We start from the raw sequence: 18,156 nt of genomic DNA, 5'->3' as shown, positions 1-18,156 counted from the left end.
AGGGTATTTGCAATGCTAATAAACATCTCCACGAAACTGTTTGAATGGTGCAAGGCCAAACTTTGGAAACCTTCCCAGTAGACAATGACGTTAAATGTGCCCTAGAATAATGGTCATTGTTCACTAGCAGGATCAGAAAACAAGGTGTTAAATATACACAGCGCGATAAATCTCTTCAAAAGCATTAACTGGCTCATTGAATATATGTTCCAATAGTTGTCAGTCTGTTATTCAATTATGGCACAAGTTCTTTGAGGAGTTAGCAAAGATGTGTTAACTTGCAAAACTGAACTATGATAATAAAATACCTTGTAAGAGACGTGTGGGAGAACAGCTGCTAGTTCTTAGAGACCTGTTTCGCTAAGTGGCATATATATATATATGTACTCGGGTCTAACTTCCAACTGATGCAGAGGTCACGACATTACCAGACCCACCTTCTACCTTTCCAGGGTGACCCAGTGCATGTCCCCCAGCCGGAAGTGAAAGTGAAAAAAGGGGGGCCAGATGTCCGCACCCGCGCCATTGCCCTCATGCGGCGGGCTTCTGTGCATGGCTGCCCACGCCCGAGGCAGTTTTCCCCGATCACCAGTTCACCCGAATACACGAGCAGGTGCCAAGATAAACTTGTATTGTGGCACGAACAGTCTACCCCGCTGCCAGCTTATACTAACCGTTGCGCCTGAGACATATGCAACGAGCTGCACAGAACCTAATTAGTGATATACTGGGGCTGCATTCAGGGACCACCACATGAAAGCAGTGTCTGGCCATCCAAACCACCTCAGCCCTTCATTCCTAGTGCAGTTTAACTGTGTCATCACATAACTGCCTCATCGGCGAAGACCTGGAGCTGCGGTGCTGCAACCGCCAGCCCGCACTGCTACAACTAATCTATTATTCTAACAAGCATACTACTGAGAGGGGGTCGGCGCTGCCTGAATTTATTGCTTTCAGCAATCCAAGACACCACAACGGGCCACGGGGAGGTGGCAATCAGTGTCAGTTGTGAGGGTAAAAGGTGCCGGGCAAGCCAGCAGACACCCGGAGGGACAAACCGCCCGAGGCAGATGTTCCGGGCACCGGGATCGCGGACAAGGGAACCAGTCCCATCCCCGTGCTCTCCCCCCTCCCCTTCAAACATTTGGCATCAGACAACTCAAGGGACCCAGTGACTCGGCTGGGACGCCCCCGGCTTGCCACTGCCCTTGCCGGTGGGGGGTGGGGGGGGGGGGGGGGGGGCAAACACACAAAGTGGAACACACACTGAGACCTGCAGCGCTTTTCCGGGTGATCAAGATGCAGTTGTTAAGGTGCTGCAGGTTTAGGGGCGTCCTTTATTTACAAATGAGTGGGAAGAGACCGCTGCTTCCCGCGGCTGTCCCACGGGGCCCCTGACACAAGTTGAACCCCCATTCCCAGCTGCGAACACGTGTATTAAGGAAGTCTCAGAATCCCGTTCTCTCCTGCACGGACGCAGCGCTGGATTTCTACAGTAAAATATCTAGGAGCTTATTTCAGGCCAAAGTCACACACGAGACGGTGGAGGGGAAAGACACTCGCCCTGCGCACGGTGCTTGGAGGGGCGTGAATGATATCATGGCCGTGGGGAGCCCGCACGAAGCGGGCACAGGCACCCCCTGGCCACGTGGCCAGCTAACGGACACCTCCGCATTGCCGGAGCAGTACGGAGAGGTCGGGAGCCCACCCCGCCTCTCTGACCTCGAGATTGAGCAGTTTACATGCCCCTGGGGCTGGCTAGGTCGTGCGGCCAATTTGGATCCCGGATGGGATGGCTGCCGGCCCCGTCACCTGGCAGCAATCCGCTGGGCTCGGCCGTGGGGGAGTTTGCTTATCCCCGCCCGCCTTAACAAATTCTCGCACAGTGAAACCCGCTCGGGTACTCAGCGGTCCCCGTTGCCCGGTAATGGATGTCGCTGTAGCATTTTCCACCAAGCCCAGCCATTGTTAACCTCATCGCCTTGCCTACTATGGCACCTAAACGGCTTCGGAACGCTTTCCGTAAGGGGGCATTACAAACTTTGCACCATCTGCTTGTCCGTCCCGTTCCCTACAGTGCCGGCAATGCCGGACCAGACTCGGGGGCGTTCCCGGCGTCGCGTGACGTCGGCAAAAGCCAAAGAATGTCGGGAACGCCCCCGTGTCTGGTCCGGCATTGACGGACAGGCCCCTCGTCCAATGGCAAGGCTCCATTTACGGAGCCAGCCAATGAATGAGGAGGGCCGACCCAAAGCACACTACAGTTCTCATCAGGTTTTCGCCTGCGCCGAAAAAGATGCGCAGAGCGCATCTTTTTGGTGAGGCAAAACCTAAAAACTGACGTCTTAGAAGTATCAATCACTGAGGAACCAGTCATGTTACAGTGTTTCGAAAATCACGAAATTTGAGAGAAGGGGGGCTGAAAGACTGCGAGCAATCAGACGTGTTACACTGCATCTAAGGTCTTGAAGTGATGTCTGAAAGAGTCTGAGAATAATCAGTTGTGCTACAATGCACCATAATCCGTCCCACTGGTATGCTCAGATTTAGCTGCTCGGGTGTTTTTTCGAAGAATTGTAAATTTGCTGCATTTGAGACCCAATCCATCATCTGCTGCAGAATGTGCAAAAAAATAGTTTCTAGCTCAAACTGATCAAAAATTACTAAAAACGTGGCGACATAAAAGATGCTTCTCTCTCTCCCTCTCTCTCTCTCTCTCTCTCTCTCTCTCTCTCTATTTATATATATATATATATATACATATACACACACATATTTCTGCACTTGTTTGCTAAATTGGCACTTCGGTGATATCTTTACCCAGACAGTGTCGCCATGTGTAAAAATCACAAGATAATCAAGTAATACTATCAAAAAATGTGCTGCTTTATGTCACAGAATTTGCCTTTTGTTGCCACATAATTTAGTCAACCCCGATGCATAATTGGTTCTCCCCTGCCGCATAATTCAAGTGGCCCTGATCATAACAACTAAGAAGGTATCAAAACCATGAGATGGTCGCTGAAGGAATCACAGAATCAATAAAGTATCAATCTTGTTACAGTCTATCTAAGCAATTGACAGCATGTGGCAGTGCATCAGCGAGGAGCAGCCGAGCTGCACTAGGACTGGGTGAGCTACTTGCATCTGATAAGGGGCAACTCCAGAACTTTGGATCTCTAAAGTGTCCCCCATTAGGGGTGGGTGGGGGTTATCCCATTGCTGCTCCTCTTAATTTATAAAATTTTTAAAAGTGCCAGGTCCCAAGGAGACCACTGAAGCTTCTACTACCAACTATAACTACCATCACTGCCACAAGCCAGTATGAACAATCCGTGCTAAACATCACATAAATGTGTCCGTTTGGACAATTCCAGGCCACACAAAGCAGTAAGAATGGCCTGAACGTGTTAGAATTATATTCTTCATGTTTATTTCATTTTTAAACTGATGTTCTCTCCTAACAAATGGACAGGCATCACCACCATGTGGTCGACTGTCATAAGTAAGTGCCAGTGTTAATAATTAAGTGCTGGAGGCGCAAACACTGGCACAAATTAAGCATGGCATTGCTGCAATTGATATTTGGCATCATCAGTGTGTGTCTAGTTGCTATCTTTGCTGAAAATGAGATGGGCTAAGCCTCACTTGTTAGGTGTGGGCATCACACCTGGAAGGAGTCTCATCCTTAGCCAGTCTGAATGGCTACATTGATTCTAATGGACTATTGCATCTTAACATTAGTGATGGTGAAAAGGACTCAAATCTCACTCCTGCAGAATTGTGACCCCTGAAAGCAGCCTTCTGAGCAGAGCTTCGGAAGCTGCAATCTTTCTTTCCCAAATGATGCACTGACTTTTTGTCTCACAAAGGTTCCATCCAAAGTGTATTGAAACACACCACCCACACTAGGTGATTTAATCAGGGTGGATTGTTGTCTGGTGTAAAGCAGTGCAGTGAAACAAGAGCTGCAAAAATGTCTGCATCGCGGGTTTTGACAAAGTTTGTGTTCCAGGACATTTTTCTATTCCACCGTTCTGCTAAGATATAAGAGTTTGCTCTAAGTATGTCCCAAAAAATGTAGTATAAGACAAGCTGCCATGGGCAGGTACTATAGCGGTGTGCGTTGAGCATCTGCTGCAGAGGTCTGCAAGTAGATCGCATGTTGGAGTCTTGACAATGATGACTGCTTTTCATCATTCTCATAAAATGCATTTTATGGAGTTGGGTAATGATAGAGAATACAATTGTTTAATGCCCACGAGGAAGAGCATTTTAAATCTGCTAAGTGTTATATACTCAAGTATACTACTTATTTACTTTTAAGGATTCCAGGAGATGCAAGAAGTCATCGGGGCCAGAGAGGCACATGCGCCACAGACACAGACCTATCGCCTTGAGACCCTCACGGGTGAATAGCGCGCTTTAAACTTCCCTGATTGATTGATTGACAGACAGACACATTCACAAAACATAGTCTGACATCGTCTCCTGATGAATTACTACATTTGGAGTACATTTCTCTACAATTGTGGGATTTACAAAAGAGTTTGGGACTCAACCTGAGATTTTACGAGAGTCACAGAATCCAAGAAGTGCTGGAATTCAATGTAACGCTCATGCATAACCATTCATGCATGCATGCATGAATGAATGCAGCAAAAGTACTTTGTACATGTGTAAAGGCACATCACTCATTCAGTTTGAAACTATAATATTTGCCTTCACCAGAATGAAAACATTTTTCTAAAAAGAAATCTCAATCCAAGCACCCAGTCAGTTTTGTAAGTGCCCTTTTATTTGCTAATCTCTAAATTGTTTTATCCTGCATATATTTCCAGGATGGCAAACGACCTGAAACATGTAGGTCTATAATATAGGAGTACCGACAAGAATGCAGGCAGGTGTGAAGGGTGGAGGGAATCAGCACGTTTTCCTGATGCTGCAACATTAAACTGGCCGCAACCCACCCCACCGAGATTTATATACACATAACATTAAGCATTGCTTGCATAATTTCAAGTGTGAAAAGTGCAATTTCATGTCTTGTGAATCAAAAACAGTATTTCACACTCAAATGTTAACAATTGCACACCCAAGTCAGCTTTAGGTACACAAATAGCCTGGGAATTGGGTCCATAGAGCATACATGTACAACATTAACAGCTACAGTATGTGTATGTGGAACTATGCTCCACATACTGTATCTCCCCGTGACTCCCAATGACACAGGAGGCGTGTCATGGGGAGATCCTTCCTTAGCAGGGAGGGACATGCAGGAGGCACTGGGATATGGTACAGCCAGGGCAGGGATAACTGGAAGGAAATGAGGGCTGGATAGGTGGAAGGGAGAGAAGTGGAGGAGACATCTGAGATGTTGCGGTGATTTGGGTGACAAAGAGGGGTGGCGGGGTAAAGAGGGCATGGGAAATGTAGGGAGTGTGGGGGTGAAAGGTAAGAGACAGAGAGATGGTTGTAGGGTGGAGCAGAACTCCGTGGAATTCCATTACGTTTTTATGCTACTCTGTGTAATTCCCCAAAGTACAACTCCGTGAACTCTGCCCACCCCTGCCTCAAACTCTGTCCCTTCAAATGCATTTGAAATGTCAACAGAACCCATCCAACACGTGACTGCCATCCGTGGTTGGGACATGATGTAATCTGCTGAAGTGCATCCTACTGGTCACTGAAAAGTACAGCCCCGCACTCGTTTTGAAAGAGCTGAAGGTCGGTGTGATGATCATCCGTGGAAACCTGAGAATGGAGCAGATCCCTTGAGACTGCACGTCCGGGTATCCAGGGGCGTCTCTCCACCCTGCATCCAGGCAGGTGGGCAGCGCATGACTGAGCCCCAGAGGGAGTGGACCCTGAGCCGTAGAAATGCGAGAGACCAAAGGGCTCACATAAATCGGATGGGAGAGCGGAGTGTGGCATCAAAGCCGGGCACTCCGATGCAGCCCACCTCCAGGCATGTTTGTGTATTACATGCAGACTTTTGTGCAGTCAGATTCACCCCAGGATGGAAGGGCAGTGTATCGATGGTGCCAACACGGGCAGGCCGAGCTCCCATCCCAGTGCTACAGTCCTCTGCCCATGCCGATTCTGTTGGTGTTCAGGTTTCCTCGGCTACGTTTGTGACACTTTGACCTACCAGGTCATATTGCGTGACAAGCGACATCATCATACCTGGGTGCATTGCCTTCACAAACGACTGTTTCCTGCAGAATGTTGTATTTGTGTGATGTGTTTAATATGCAAACAAGGCTTACTCAATACACAGTTTCCTTTTGGCATCTTCCAGTTTCAGCATTTCATCTTCATATACACTGGGGCCTCATCTGCCACCTGTTAGTTGGGCTCGCAGAGTATTTATAACACTATGTGCATTGCCCCTTCCCTGCGCTGAGCTAGATTCAATGATTTATAAAGGAAAAGGACTTTAGTGACACTGCAAATGGATCGCTCCCATGCATGCTAAATTTGCTCACTGAATGACAATATCATGTTGGACTTTATATCTTCCCCACTGCATCTCTGGGGTTAACATATTCCCATATGGATTTCTCTTTCAGGGATTGTGGTGTAATATGTGTACATGGAACCAGGGTCCTGCTCTTTGTCTCTGTCGGGAGCGGCATGCAAATGCATCATATGGGTGGGTGGCAGAGGCAAACTCAGCCATGCGGTGGAGTCAGAGTTTTTTGCCGAACTCCGCGCTCCCAGCCAGCATGGAGTTGGCAAAACACTGCAACTCCGCAGGTGGAATGGAGTTCATTGCCTATGCCCAGTTTAAGGAGTAGAAAAGCAATATGTGATAAAAATTGTAAATTCAATGCTTGGAACTTCCAACCATCCCAAGGAGAAGGTGGCAGCGAGAGGGTAGGGCATTGGTGAAAGGATAATGTTGCCTGCTGTGGGTGTGCAAAAAGTGACTTGAAGACATCACGCAACCTGCAGAGTAAGCAACTTCCTATCAGTGCATAATCAGTGCTTCTGGCACTATTTTCTGGGGTTGGAAGCAGACAAATTAAATACAAGCATTGGCAAAGCTAAAATGACTCGTCTATGTGAGAGTCAAAGCTGTACAGCTGCATGACTGGTGTTCAGCATGGCTAGAAGTTAGTGGCATGGCATAAAGTGGGGTGGAGTAGAGTGGCATAGAGTGAGCTGTATACAGTGGCATAGACTAGAGTGGAATGGAGTAAAGTGGCATTGTGTGGAATGGAGTGGCATAGAGTAGAGTCTAGTGGCTCAGTGGACTAATGCATTCACTGCAGGGGCCTGTATTCGCCCTCGTGGTCACAGGTTCAAATCCTGGTGGGTCCACACAGTCTTTCATCCATCTGATGTCGAAAAAATTAGTACCATTGAGTTGGGTAACAATAAATATATGTTATTCAGTGCCAAGATGCTTCCAGGTGAACTTGTGCTTTACAAATACACATGTCATGTGGACTGGAGTGGAATGGAGTGGAGTGGAGTGGGGTGTCGTAGACTGGCATAGAGTAGCATGGCATAGAGTTGATTGGTATGGAGCGGCGTAAAGTGGAGTGGCATATAGAAACATAGAGAAGTGTGGCATGGAGTGGCATAGAGTGGTAAAGAGTGAAGTGGGTGGCGTAGAGTGGCATACACTAAAGTGCATAGTGTGTAGTGGTGTAGAGTAAAGTGGCACAGAATGGAGTGGTATAGACTGAAATGCAATAGAGTGGCATAAAGAGGGGTGGCAAAGAGCGGCATAGACAGGAGTGGCATTGAGTAGATTGGTATGGAGTGGCATAGAGTAGTGTGGCCTAGAGTAGTGTGGTGTAGAGTGAGATGGAGTGGAGTACACTGGAGTAGCATAGAGTGGCATAGACTAGAGTGACCTAGAGTGTGGTGAAGTAAAGTGGTACTGTGCAGAATGGAGTGGCATATCATGTGTGGCATAGTGTGAGACAGAGTAGAGTGCCTTAGTGAGGCGCAGAGTGGCAAAGTCATGCGGATTGGCGTAGAGTGGTGTGGCAAAGAGGCATGGAGTAGAATGATGTGGAATGGAATAGAAACGATTGGACTGGCAGAGTGACATGGCATAGAGTGGCGTAGAGTGGCACAGAGTAGAATGGAGTAGAGTGGTGTAGATTACAATGTCAGTACAGTGGCAAATGGTGGAGTTGCAGAGTCTAGTGGCTTAGAGTGGCAATGTGTGGAGTGGCACAGAGTGGGGGAGGATTGTGTATAGTGGAATGGAGTGGCATAGAGTAGAGTGGTGTAGAGTAAAGTGACAGAATAAAGAGGAGTGGCATATATTAGTGAGGAGTAGAGTGAACTGGAGTGGCATAGAGTGCAGTGGTATAGTGTTGAATTGTGTGGAGGGCGTGGAGTGGCATGGAATAGAGTGGGATAGAGTTGCGTAGAGTGGAATGGAGCGGTATAGAGTGGAGTGGCAGAGTGGTGTGGAGTGTCATGGAGTAGAGTAGAGTAGAGTGGAGGGGCATAGAGTGGCTTAGAGTACAGTGGAGAGGAGTGGCATGAGTACAGTGATGTAGAGTGGCATTGTTTTGAATGGTGATTAGAACACAAGGGAACCGCCTTTCGATTCCCATCAATGAATGGCACACAGTGGAGTAGAGTGGAATGGAGTGGCATAGATTACAGTAGAGTGGAGTGGCGTAGACTAGAATGGCCTAGAGTAGAGTGGAGTAAAGAGGAGTAGAGAGTGACATACATAAGAGCAGGGGTCTTCAAACTGGGGGGTGGACCCCACCCCAGGGAGAACTTAACTGATCCCGGTGGAGGTGCGGGTGATGCCAGACTCTGGTTAAAAGAAGCATCATGCTGATAGAAGGGATTTGTTTTAAGCTCAAAACAAATGATCAGCAGGAAGCCATTCTGTAATGGGCAATTACTAACTAATTTGTCATTTATATCGGACTGTGAGTACGTTTCAAAAGGGAAGGAACTCCAAATTTTCTTCAACCCCCCCCCCCCACACACACACACAATTTCAGATAATCACACTTTGAATACTTTTACATGTTAGTAAGGCCCAAAACCAGAATACTATGTTTGGAAATCATGTATTTGATTGAATGTTTAAAAGGTTTAACATAACTTCAATGTTTAAATAAGTCAAGACGGATGTAATAGAATAATTGTATAAAATTCTGGGGGCAAGTTTGAAGGCTACTGAAGTAGAGTGACATACAGTAGAGTGGGATACAGTGGAGAAGAGTGGTGTAGAGTGGAATGGCATAGAGTGGAATGGAGGGGGTAGAGTGGAGAAGGTTAGAGATGAGTGGCATAGGGTTGAGTAGAGATGCATAGTGTAGAGTGGTGCAGAGTGAAGTGGTATAGAGTATGGTGGCATAGAGTAGTACTGTTGTGGATCTAAGTAACTAAAACATCAATAGAGACGCTATATAAGGTGAAGGCAGCTTAATCAGAAGCTGTATGCCTGTGTTAAAAGTAAAGTCAATTACACCACATCCAGGAATAATACTGAAACGCTTATAAAAATTTTAAAATAGTTTGCTGGAAAAAGACGATAAACAACACATGTGGTTGGTCCATGTCCATGTTCCAAGGTAGAGCCAACACAAGAAAGAAAAGAAAGCCCACAGGAGCTAAGCAATTGATAGATTGCAAATGAGAGTGATAACGAAAACAATTTATGGTATTCTGTGGGCAGGTTGTAAGCCTTATAAATTGTAAACAATACATCTTGCAGCGCATGCGCTGCATAGGCACGACCTAAAAAAGTATGGTAGTCGCATGGGTAATGCTCACAGAAAACTCGAATTCATCCGAGGACACCACAAAAGGAAATGTTCACAGGACACGCCATTAAGTTCCATGGACAGAGACTGGAAAAAGTTATCAGAAGAACAGTGGAACAACATTGTCTGCTCCCACCTCCCAGACTCTACACACGACCCAGAACAAGCAGCAAACTTTCCCCAGTGGATCACAGAATGGGGCGACACCATCACCCCCACCAAGACAGGCATGGCCAAATGACCAATCAAAAGAGCAAGCTGGTTCACTGAGAGACTACGCTTCACAAAATGCAACTGCTAGCAACAAGAAAGGAAGTGGTGCATCAGCATAAAAGACGGAAGACCGCACCACCTTCAGGACCCCTCTCAACCAATACCACCACCTCCTGAAAGAATCTAAGAAGAAAGCCCTCGCAAACTGCATCGAAGCTAGCGCAAATCATAGCAAGGAACTCTTCGCAATTGTGAAGGAGTTCTCCAATCCCGCAGCCACCGAGAACGACATTACACCCTCCCAGGAATTGTGCAACAACCGTGCCGACTTCTTCCATGACAAGTCATTGCGCCATCTACAAAAACTTCAAACTCCAACCATCCACTGCCAACAGCATCAACCAGGTCACACCCAGGAACACAAACCCGGAACTCCTGCTCCCCCACTGGCACCTCGTCACCATACAAAATACCACCTCTATACTTAACTCTGTGCACTCAGGAGCACCCATGCAACCCTGCCCCCACTAAGTCTTTACCCTTGAATGCAAGACAATTATTAACAAGCTCAGGAAGGTCCTGAACAGCTCCATAACCGTGGTCTCCTTCACAGAGTACAGGAAAAATACAGAAGTGAGCCCCCCTCCTGAAAAAAAACATCCACTGACCCAGCCGAACTGGAGAACTACCAGCCCATCTCCCTGCTCCCCCATCGGGCGAATGTCCTAGAGAAAGCGATCAACCAGCAACTCACCCAACACCTAGAAGTCTACAACTTCCTGGACCCCGCTCAACCTGGATTTCGAGCTAACCACAGCACCAAGACAGCCCTGATCACCGCCATAGACAACATCAGAGCCCTCCTAGACCGCAGAGTAATGGCAGCCCTCGTCCTCCTGTACCGGTCTGCAGCGTTTGACACTGTCTCCCATCACATCCTGATCAACAGACTCCATCATATTAGGGGACAGACTGAAATGAATCGCCTCAACAGCAGCCCCACCCTCTTCAACATCTACATGACTCCCCCTGACTGACACGTCAGATCACAAAGATTCAACATAATTTCCTACACCGACGACACACAGCTCATCCTCTCACTGTCCGAAGACCCCTCCTCCACCAAAGCCAACTTCCACAGACGCATGACGAATGTTGTGGACTGGATAAGGGACAACTGTCTCACAACTAACACGGACAAGAAGGAAGTCCTCATCTTCGAGAACAAGACCTCACCATGGAATGTCACTTGTTACCCGTGGAACTCGGCCACCCTAACAGACCACGCCTGTAACCTCGGCATCATCCTGGATAGTAAGCTATCCTTGAGGAAACAAATCAAAGCAATCTTCTCCACCTGCTTCCACACCCTCTGCAAGATCTTAAAGTGGCTCCCGGTCAACACTAAAAAGACCATCACGCAGGCACTCATCACCAGCAGACGTGACTACGGAAGCACAGTCTAAGTAGGAATCACTGCACACATACTGAAGAGTATCCAGACAGTACACAACTCTGTGGCAAGGCTCATCTTTGACCTCCCAAGAAGGACCCACATCACACCCAATCTCAAGAAGCTACACTGGCTCAGATTCAGAAGAGATGCCAGTTCAAGGTGTTAACATATGCCTACAAGGCCCTGCACAACAAAGGACCAGAATACATCAACAAACACCTGGCCTCGCTGCAAGCAGTCAAGGCATGAAACAAACTCCCCCTGCACCTCAGGACCGCACCATCGCTCCAGCAATTCAGGAGAGAACTCAAGAGCTGGCTGTCCGAATGATCAAGCCACCATTCAGCAGACATATCCAGCGCCTCAAGACCCTCACTGGTGATTTATAACTGTGTGATTCACTGATCTGTGCCATAGTAGAATTTCCGGACTCTGTGCCTCTTCTTACTTGGACAATTCTTTTAACCAAATTCTGTGGGGAAAAAAGCGGTACTGTGAGCTTCCATGCACGTGCAGCAGTGCAGTATAGATGTATAATTATTTGGGCTGACCATAGACTACCAAATCATGTATCCATAACAATAAAAATGATGATGGTGCAAGTGCACTGAACACTCGCCCTGATATTTTCAAATATCTTTGAACAAAAACATAAAACGTGAAAGGCTGGTGATACAAAATGCATAAGTGGCCATTGTCCCACCTGGGAACAGACCCCCCTCCCTGAAAAAGTGTGGAATGTTCATTCGGCATCACATTCCCTCTTTGTAAAGGGGCCTTGGGGAGCAAATTGACCGCAACTCCACTTTAAATCAGGACAGCGGGTCACCACTGAAACCCTGCACTGCCCAAGTTTGTGGGGAATTTGTTCCCTTGTATGGTCAAGTGCTTGGGAATCAGTAGCCCTTATTACCCCTTTCCACGCGGGCCAAGTGTAGGGGCACAGTGCAAATCCCCCACATTTTGCAATATCGGGCGGTCACATTTCCATTTCCCCCACTTGCATTGCTTAAGTGTTTGGAGGGAAGATTTGGTTAAACCTCCCATCTGCCGTGCCCAACAACGGGGAGGAATATGTGCCCCTTCACTCTCTGTTTTCCCGAAGGGTGAAGGGGGAGAGGGAGTTAAAGTCTGAAAGAAAAAAAAAAAAAAGAGCCCAGCGCAGCTGTTGGCTGAGACGCTCCTGCGTGGCCCACAGATTTGGGGACCACAGAGGAGTGCTCTTTAAGAACGGAGCTCAGCAACAGTGCATAACTAGCATACCAAACTGTATGTGCTACAATGTACAACACCCACAAAAATGCGGTGAACCCAGCTTTGAGGAGGTTGAAACAGCAGGATGGTGGGATTTGGTGCCCCTCACTCCCTGCGTTGGTTGCCAGATGCAGAAAGGGTGTGATTTAAATCACTGTGTTGCATTCTTATACCTTAAACTTAATCAGACCAAACTCAAACTATTAGCCAAAAAGACCCATCTGCTCAACAGGTAGGTGCAATACGAGCAATCTCAGATTTAAAAAAAAAAAAAGACTAGGGGTGGTTGCGCTATCTCAATTTCTGGGAGCCAAGCTGGCTGCCATTCCATGCGAACTCAAGTGGAGCTTTGATAACCATACGAATTACAGGCTTTACTATAAACACCTGCATATGTCCAGTGGGAGAGCAAGGCCAGGGTGTCTATTTTCTCCAAAAGAAGATTCTGCCTCTGGTGCCAAGCAGAATATAGGACCTTCCCTTGGAGTTCTCAGATAAGCCCCCCAGCACCCAGTGGGCACCTACCACCACTAATGGCCCATGGCGTAAGATGATGGGGGGGGCTCATGCAGAATGTGATGGGCAGGGGCGGGTCTGAGACTGTTAGCGCACATGTATTCAATGATATCAGCATGAGTTGGAGCTCCCCAACCAGTGGGAGCCCCCAGCACTGCAGGAACTTGTTGCTCCCCTGCTAGCTGCCAAGCATCACTGGCTTAACTTCGAAAGACATAAATGGGCACTGTGTGGTCACCTCAATGAAACCAGTGACCAATAACAGAGAGCCATGTGGCTACCCAAAGGAAACACAAACCAACATTGCCACCGCTTGGCTGAATCTACAGATCAGACCTACAGTATTGGGTTACCAAGAAGGATCAGATCCCCAGTCTGAGATCATATATAGAGCACATTCCTGCAGTCATCCCACGGACATCACAATCAATAAAGAATGCCTTAAGCCATTCTGGGGTCATAGAAGATAAAAGCAACCTAGCATTTCTACCCCATGATTTAACGCAATAAATCACAAGCGGGCACAACCAGTATCATTGTGTTGATCTACGAAACCACAAACCAGCATCATCGTGTCATACCAGGAAACCACAAAGTAGCTGTACATAACCACGAGTGTCATCCATGAAACCACTAAGCAGTGCCATAAGGTCAGCCTTGGGAAACCACAAGCCAGAACCATTGTGTCAGACACCACAACCTAGCACCATTGTGGCATCACAGGAAACCACAAAGTAGCTGTACATAACCATTAGAGTCAACCAGGGAAACCACAAACCAGCACCATAAATGAATTCCAGAGAATCCACAAACCTGCACCATGATTTCGCCCCAATGAAACCACAGACCAGCCCCATCCCTGGAAACCATAAACTATCTGTATATACCCAAGAGCGTCATCCAGGGAAACCAGTAAGAAGACATGAGATCAACCCAGGGAAACCACAAAGCAATACAATAATTTCGTCCCAGGGAAACCACAAACCAGCACCACAACACCAATGGGATACACAGCCAGCACTAATGTAGCATGTGGTCATGTAAAGAGCAACACCCTGAGGTCTTCCTTTACCAGAACAGCTTTGCATCGCCAGGGGAACATCAAATCACCAACCGGCATTAAAGCACCAATGGGAAAGTCAAAGGGAACCAAAACTACCTTACAGCCCCACTTGATCATCTACACAAACCCGAAACCGCAACCATCCAACCACCCAACCACCCATTCGTAATTACCCTGCGGAGTTACATCGAGTCACCAAACACATCCACCTGAGTATTTCTGTCGAATTTATAGGGGTGGCCTTATCTAACAGCTAATCAATCTCTCCACCCGAACCTCTTCTTCAAGACAATCTTAGGATCAAACACTTTGTCTCTGATCCATTCTCTCACACTCAGCGCATCCTATAATCACATTTCCCTAATCCACCCCACTTATAGTCCAGGCTCAAGTCCCAGTGTCTACCTCGACACCGACTGCCTCACAGCACACCTACGGGGACGACACAAAGCAAGTACCGCGTCCCAGGCAGGGACACTTAGTCCACCAACACCACTGTGAGGATGACACAAAACGAGCATGATGTACTGGCCGGACATATGAGTGCTGCTGAGGCGCGAGGGTCTTAAAAGAGGCGATACACCAGATTCCTCCCCCGCCCTCCCCCTTCGTGAAGCGAGCCCGTGCTCAGCAGCACCACAAAGGAGCAGGCGCCAGACACCATCAGCCGCGCGCAAGGCTTCCTGCTCGAATGCAACTTCAAAACACGCGCTAAATCACCAGGCAGGTGCTGGTTGGTGGGTCCCGGTTAGGCCACCCTGTGACACTCCGGGGAGGACATGTACCTCACGGTGGAGCCGGGTTTCCCTCCCCTTAGCCTCAGGCATGGGTCAGGGTCACTGTCCTCAGATAAGGTGGCCTCTGTTTACATATAAACACCATGCGTGGAAGGTGTGCGTCCCACGCCTCTTTCGTGCTGGCTTGTCGCTCCGGCACCCATAATCGGCATAAGTGGCTCATGCGACCCCCCTACCAAAATAATGAGACCCCCCCAAGTGGTTTCTATCCCAACAAAACACGGAAAGCTGAATCCTACTTCCAGGGTCATAATACCGAGCGAGGGTTCGTGGGTGGTAGAGTGTGGAAGTGGCTTCACACACTGAGGATAACAGAAGCTTTTTCCTGCTGTTTTTCCGCTGAGCAGGATGTGGTTTACAGTGGACCCCCGATAAGGCAGCCGGCCACAGCAAAGAGAGGCACGGGTTACACCTCGCGTCCGACCCTCCATGCATTGCATTAATTGAGGGGGTTGCGGCATGTTTTCTACGCTGGGCAAGACGCGGTGCAAGCCAGCCAGCTATGTAGCGGGGGCACACCAGCGGGTTTCTAAACCGTAAAAAGTGCGGGGGGTGGGGTATGAGGCCATGTGCGAGTCATACTGAGGAGCGAGCGCTGGGCTCTTTTGAGAACTGATTCCTGGAAAGAGTTTCTGCCTGGCTGCGCGAGCCTGCCTGCCTGGCGGTGGTCGGAGCTCTGCTTGGGTGTGTGTGGTCGGTCCCCCCTCCCGGCGGCATGTCCTCTGGGGAACGAGACAGGGAGTGCCTCGTGGACGCTCGGCGGGTTTGGGGTGCGGAAGCTCCAGTGTGCATGTGGCACGCGCCCCATGCTGAGCTTACAAACAAAGCCGTGGGGTGGGGGCAGCCCTCCCCTCCGCGCGTCTGATAGGAGACGGGGCTCCCAGAGAGGGGGAGACGCCAGCGGATGCGCGTGCACAATGCCTGCCAGCGAGGTGACGGGAGAAGCCACGAGGTGTGTGGTTGTTGCAGTAGTGCAAGCCGCGCAGCACACCGCTGGGAGTGGAGCGGCGGTGTGTGGTGGCGGTAGTCATTCAGTGGGTTGTGTGGCAAGGAGTGCAGCCTGTGTCTGCGGCTAGTATAACCAGATGCGCTGAGTGAAGGTATGCAATATTTGCATGTCCTTACGGGCTGTGTGTGCGATGTTGTTGTTTTAAGCCGTGTCGAAGTGTGAGCAAATGTTGTGCTGTGGCATACAGTGATTTGCTTTCATTTTAGCGAGCGTGTGTGTGGGCTGCATGCCCTGGTGTGCGCTGGCATACACGGCGATGCGCTGCATCTTATGCGAATGTTGCGGTCTACCTCTTATATTACGGTGCATCATGCTTGGGTGATGATAGACAGCAGTGTATAGCGAGGGGTTGAGCTGTGGTTAGGAAATATATAGTAAACCTCGTTGTTTTGCTATAATGGTAAAAAGCTGTAGCGCCCCTTAGTGTCACCCGGGATACTATGTTTTCAGTCAGCTGCTTTCATTTAACCACCCAATGCGTTCTGGGATTTACAGTCCGGGGTTTCTTCTAGTTAAATTAGAAACCCCATCTGATAAAAGTAGTTTAAAAATTAAAGCCCATTACTACAAACTTGGTATATTGCCGAGATGGAGAGAATCGGTCATCCATGTGTGTCTGTGGAATGCAGCGATGTGGGTTGGCATTGTGGTGTGTAGTGATAGTGTGTGGTATTCAGTGATGTAGTGTAGGTTACTGGTGCCTTCTGCTGTGTGTAATTATATGTAGAAGTGTTGTGATGTGGAGTACGTTGTGTTGTGTGCAGATGTGGGCGCAATGGCATGGTAAAGAATGCAGAGGTGTGTTATTCTGTGGTGTGTGTTGGTGGCATGCATGTGTGTGTTGCTGGGATGCAAGTGGGTGGTATATTGTGGTGTGGATGTGGTGCACTCACCCGAAAGGACCTGTGCATGGAGAAGCCATGTGGGATGTGCTCTGGTGTGAAATCCTGTGAGCGTAAACCAGAAATCCGCCCCCAACCCCCCCGCGCAACCGGCGACCCCTGCAGTCACTGACCTGCTGCAGTTTCCTCGGTCTCCCCCGTCCCCTCTTCGGGGTCTCTTCCGAGGGTGCAGGCGGCTCCTGGCCAGAAGTGGAAGGCTGCCCAGCTCCTTCACCTCGTGTGCTCATCGCTGCCGTCCACAACACCAACAAAATTAAAAAATATATTTACACACTAAAATATGTACAAAAAAAATTAAAAATAAAGAACATTCACAACACTGCTGAACTTTTATACAAAAATCTCTTCTCCCCCTTCCAGCACCTTGAAAGATTCCAAAAAAATAAAGATCTGCTGCCACACCGGACGTCCTGGTGCTGCCAAAAAAAGAGGGGGGAGGAGGCAGGGGGCGGAGAGGCGGGGGGATCTCCTCGGCTACAATTTAGGAAACAGGAATCGCGCTAACACGAAAACGATCCGAGGGCGAGCCCACGAGGGCGAAAAAAAAGGTTGCTGCCAAAAACACAGAATGAAATAAAGGGGGCAGCGGGTCTCCCGGCGCCTGCGAAGAAAAAAAAATGTTCTGAAAGAAGGGGAAGTAAAAATGTCACTGAAAGCGATGAAAATACGGGGGAGATCACGGTGAAACTTTTCAAGTATTTAGTTATGGAAATTGACGTGTTGGGCGATTCCGCTGTAGGAAAGGTTAGAATGGAAACTGCGGTGTGTGTGTGCGCAGGGGGGTAAAAACGAACCCACCCCTTCTGCTTGTGGGGTTTCTGATCCACAGATACAGATCGATACCATGGCCCGGAGGCATCCGCTCCTTGGATCTGCTGCTGCCGGAAAACATGCTATTGGCAGCTGTAGGGCGCGCTCACGGGGACGTTCCTAGCAGCAGAAGCAAGAGTCGCGGATCAATGGGACAGAGCGGACGCTGCAGCCATGCCTGTCCGCATGATTCCAGCCCTTCGGAAGAGGTGCGATCAATTGGGTATTTGTTAGTGTGCTGCTAGGGTCAGGACTTTCCGCTTAGTGATAAACACAGAACATTAACGTGGTTATGGGTTGAAGGAGGTGTAATGCCTTGCACTGATTGATACAGTGCTGCTCAGTTGGATATATTGTAGGGGTGACAACAGGGGTTCT

General features: G+C 48.6%; 1 protein-coding gene across 1 annotated transcript in view; it reads right to left on the bottom strand.

The window, feature by feature from the left end:
* The window catches only part of HMGA2 (high mobility group AT-hook 2), a 290,944-nt gene extending 273,368 nt beyond the window's left edge, over window positions 1–17,576 (bottom strand). The window contains exon 1 of the mRNA XM_086919034.1: window positions 17,082–17,576. Within this exon, the coding sequence (XP_086775160.1) occupies window positions 17,082–17,195 (114 nt within the window). The 5' untranslated portion in view covers window positions 17,196–17,576. The remainder of the gene's footprint in view (window positions 1–17,081) is intronic.
* Between the last annotated feature and the right edge of the window lie 580 nt (window positions 17,577–18,156).

The sequence above is a fragment of the Lissotriton vulgaris genome, chromosome 1_1, assembly GCF_964263255.1.
Source record: "Lissotriton vulgaris chromosome 1_1, aLisVul1.2, whole genome shotgun sequence".
NCBI lineage: Eukaryota > Metazoa > Chordata > Amphibia > Caudata > Salamandridae > Lissotriton > Lissotriton vulgaris.
Note: the sequence above shows the minus strand (reverse complement) of the source record. Positions and strands in the feature narration are given on the sequence as shown.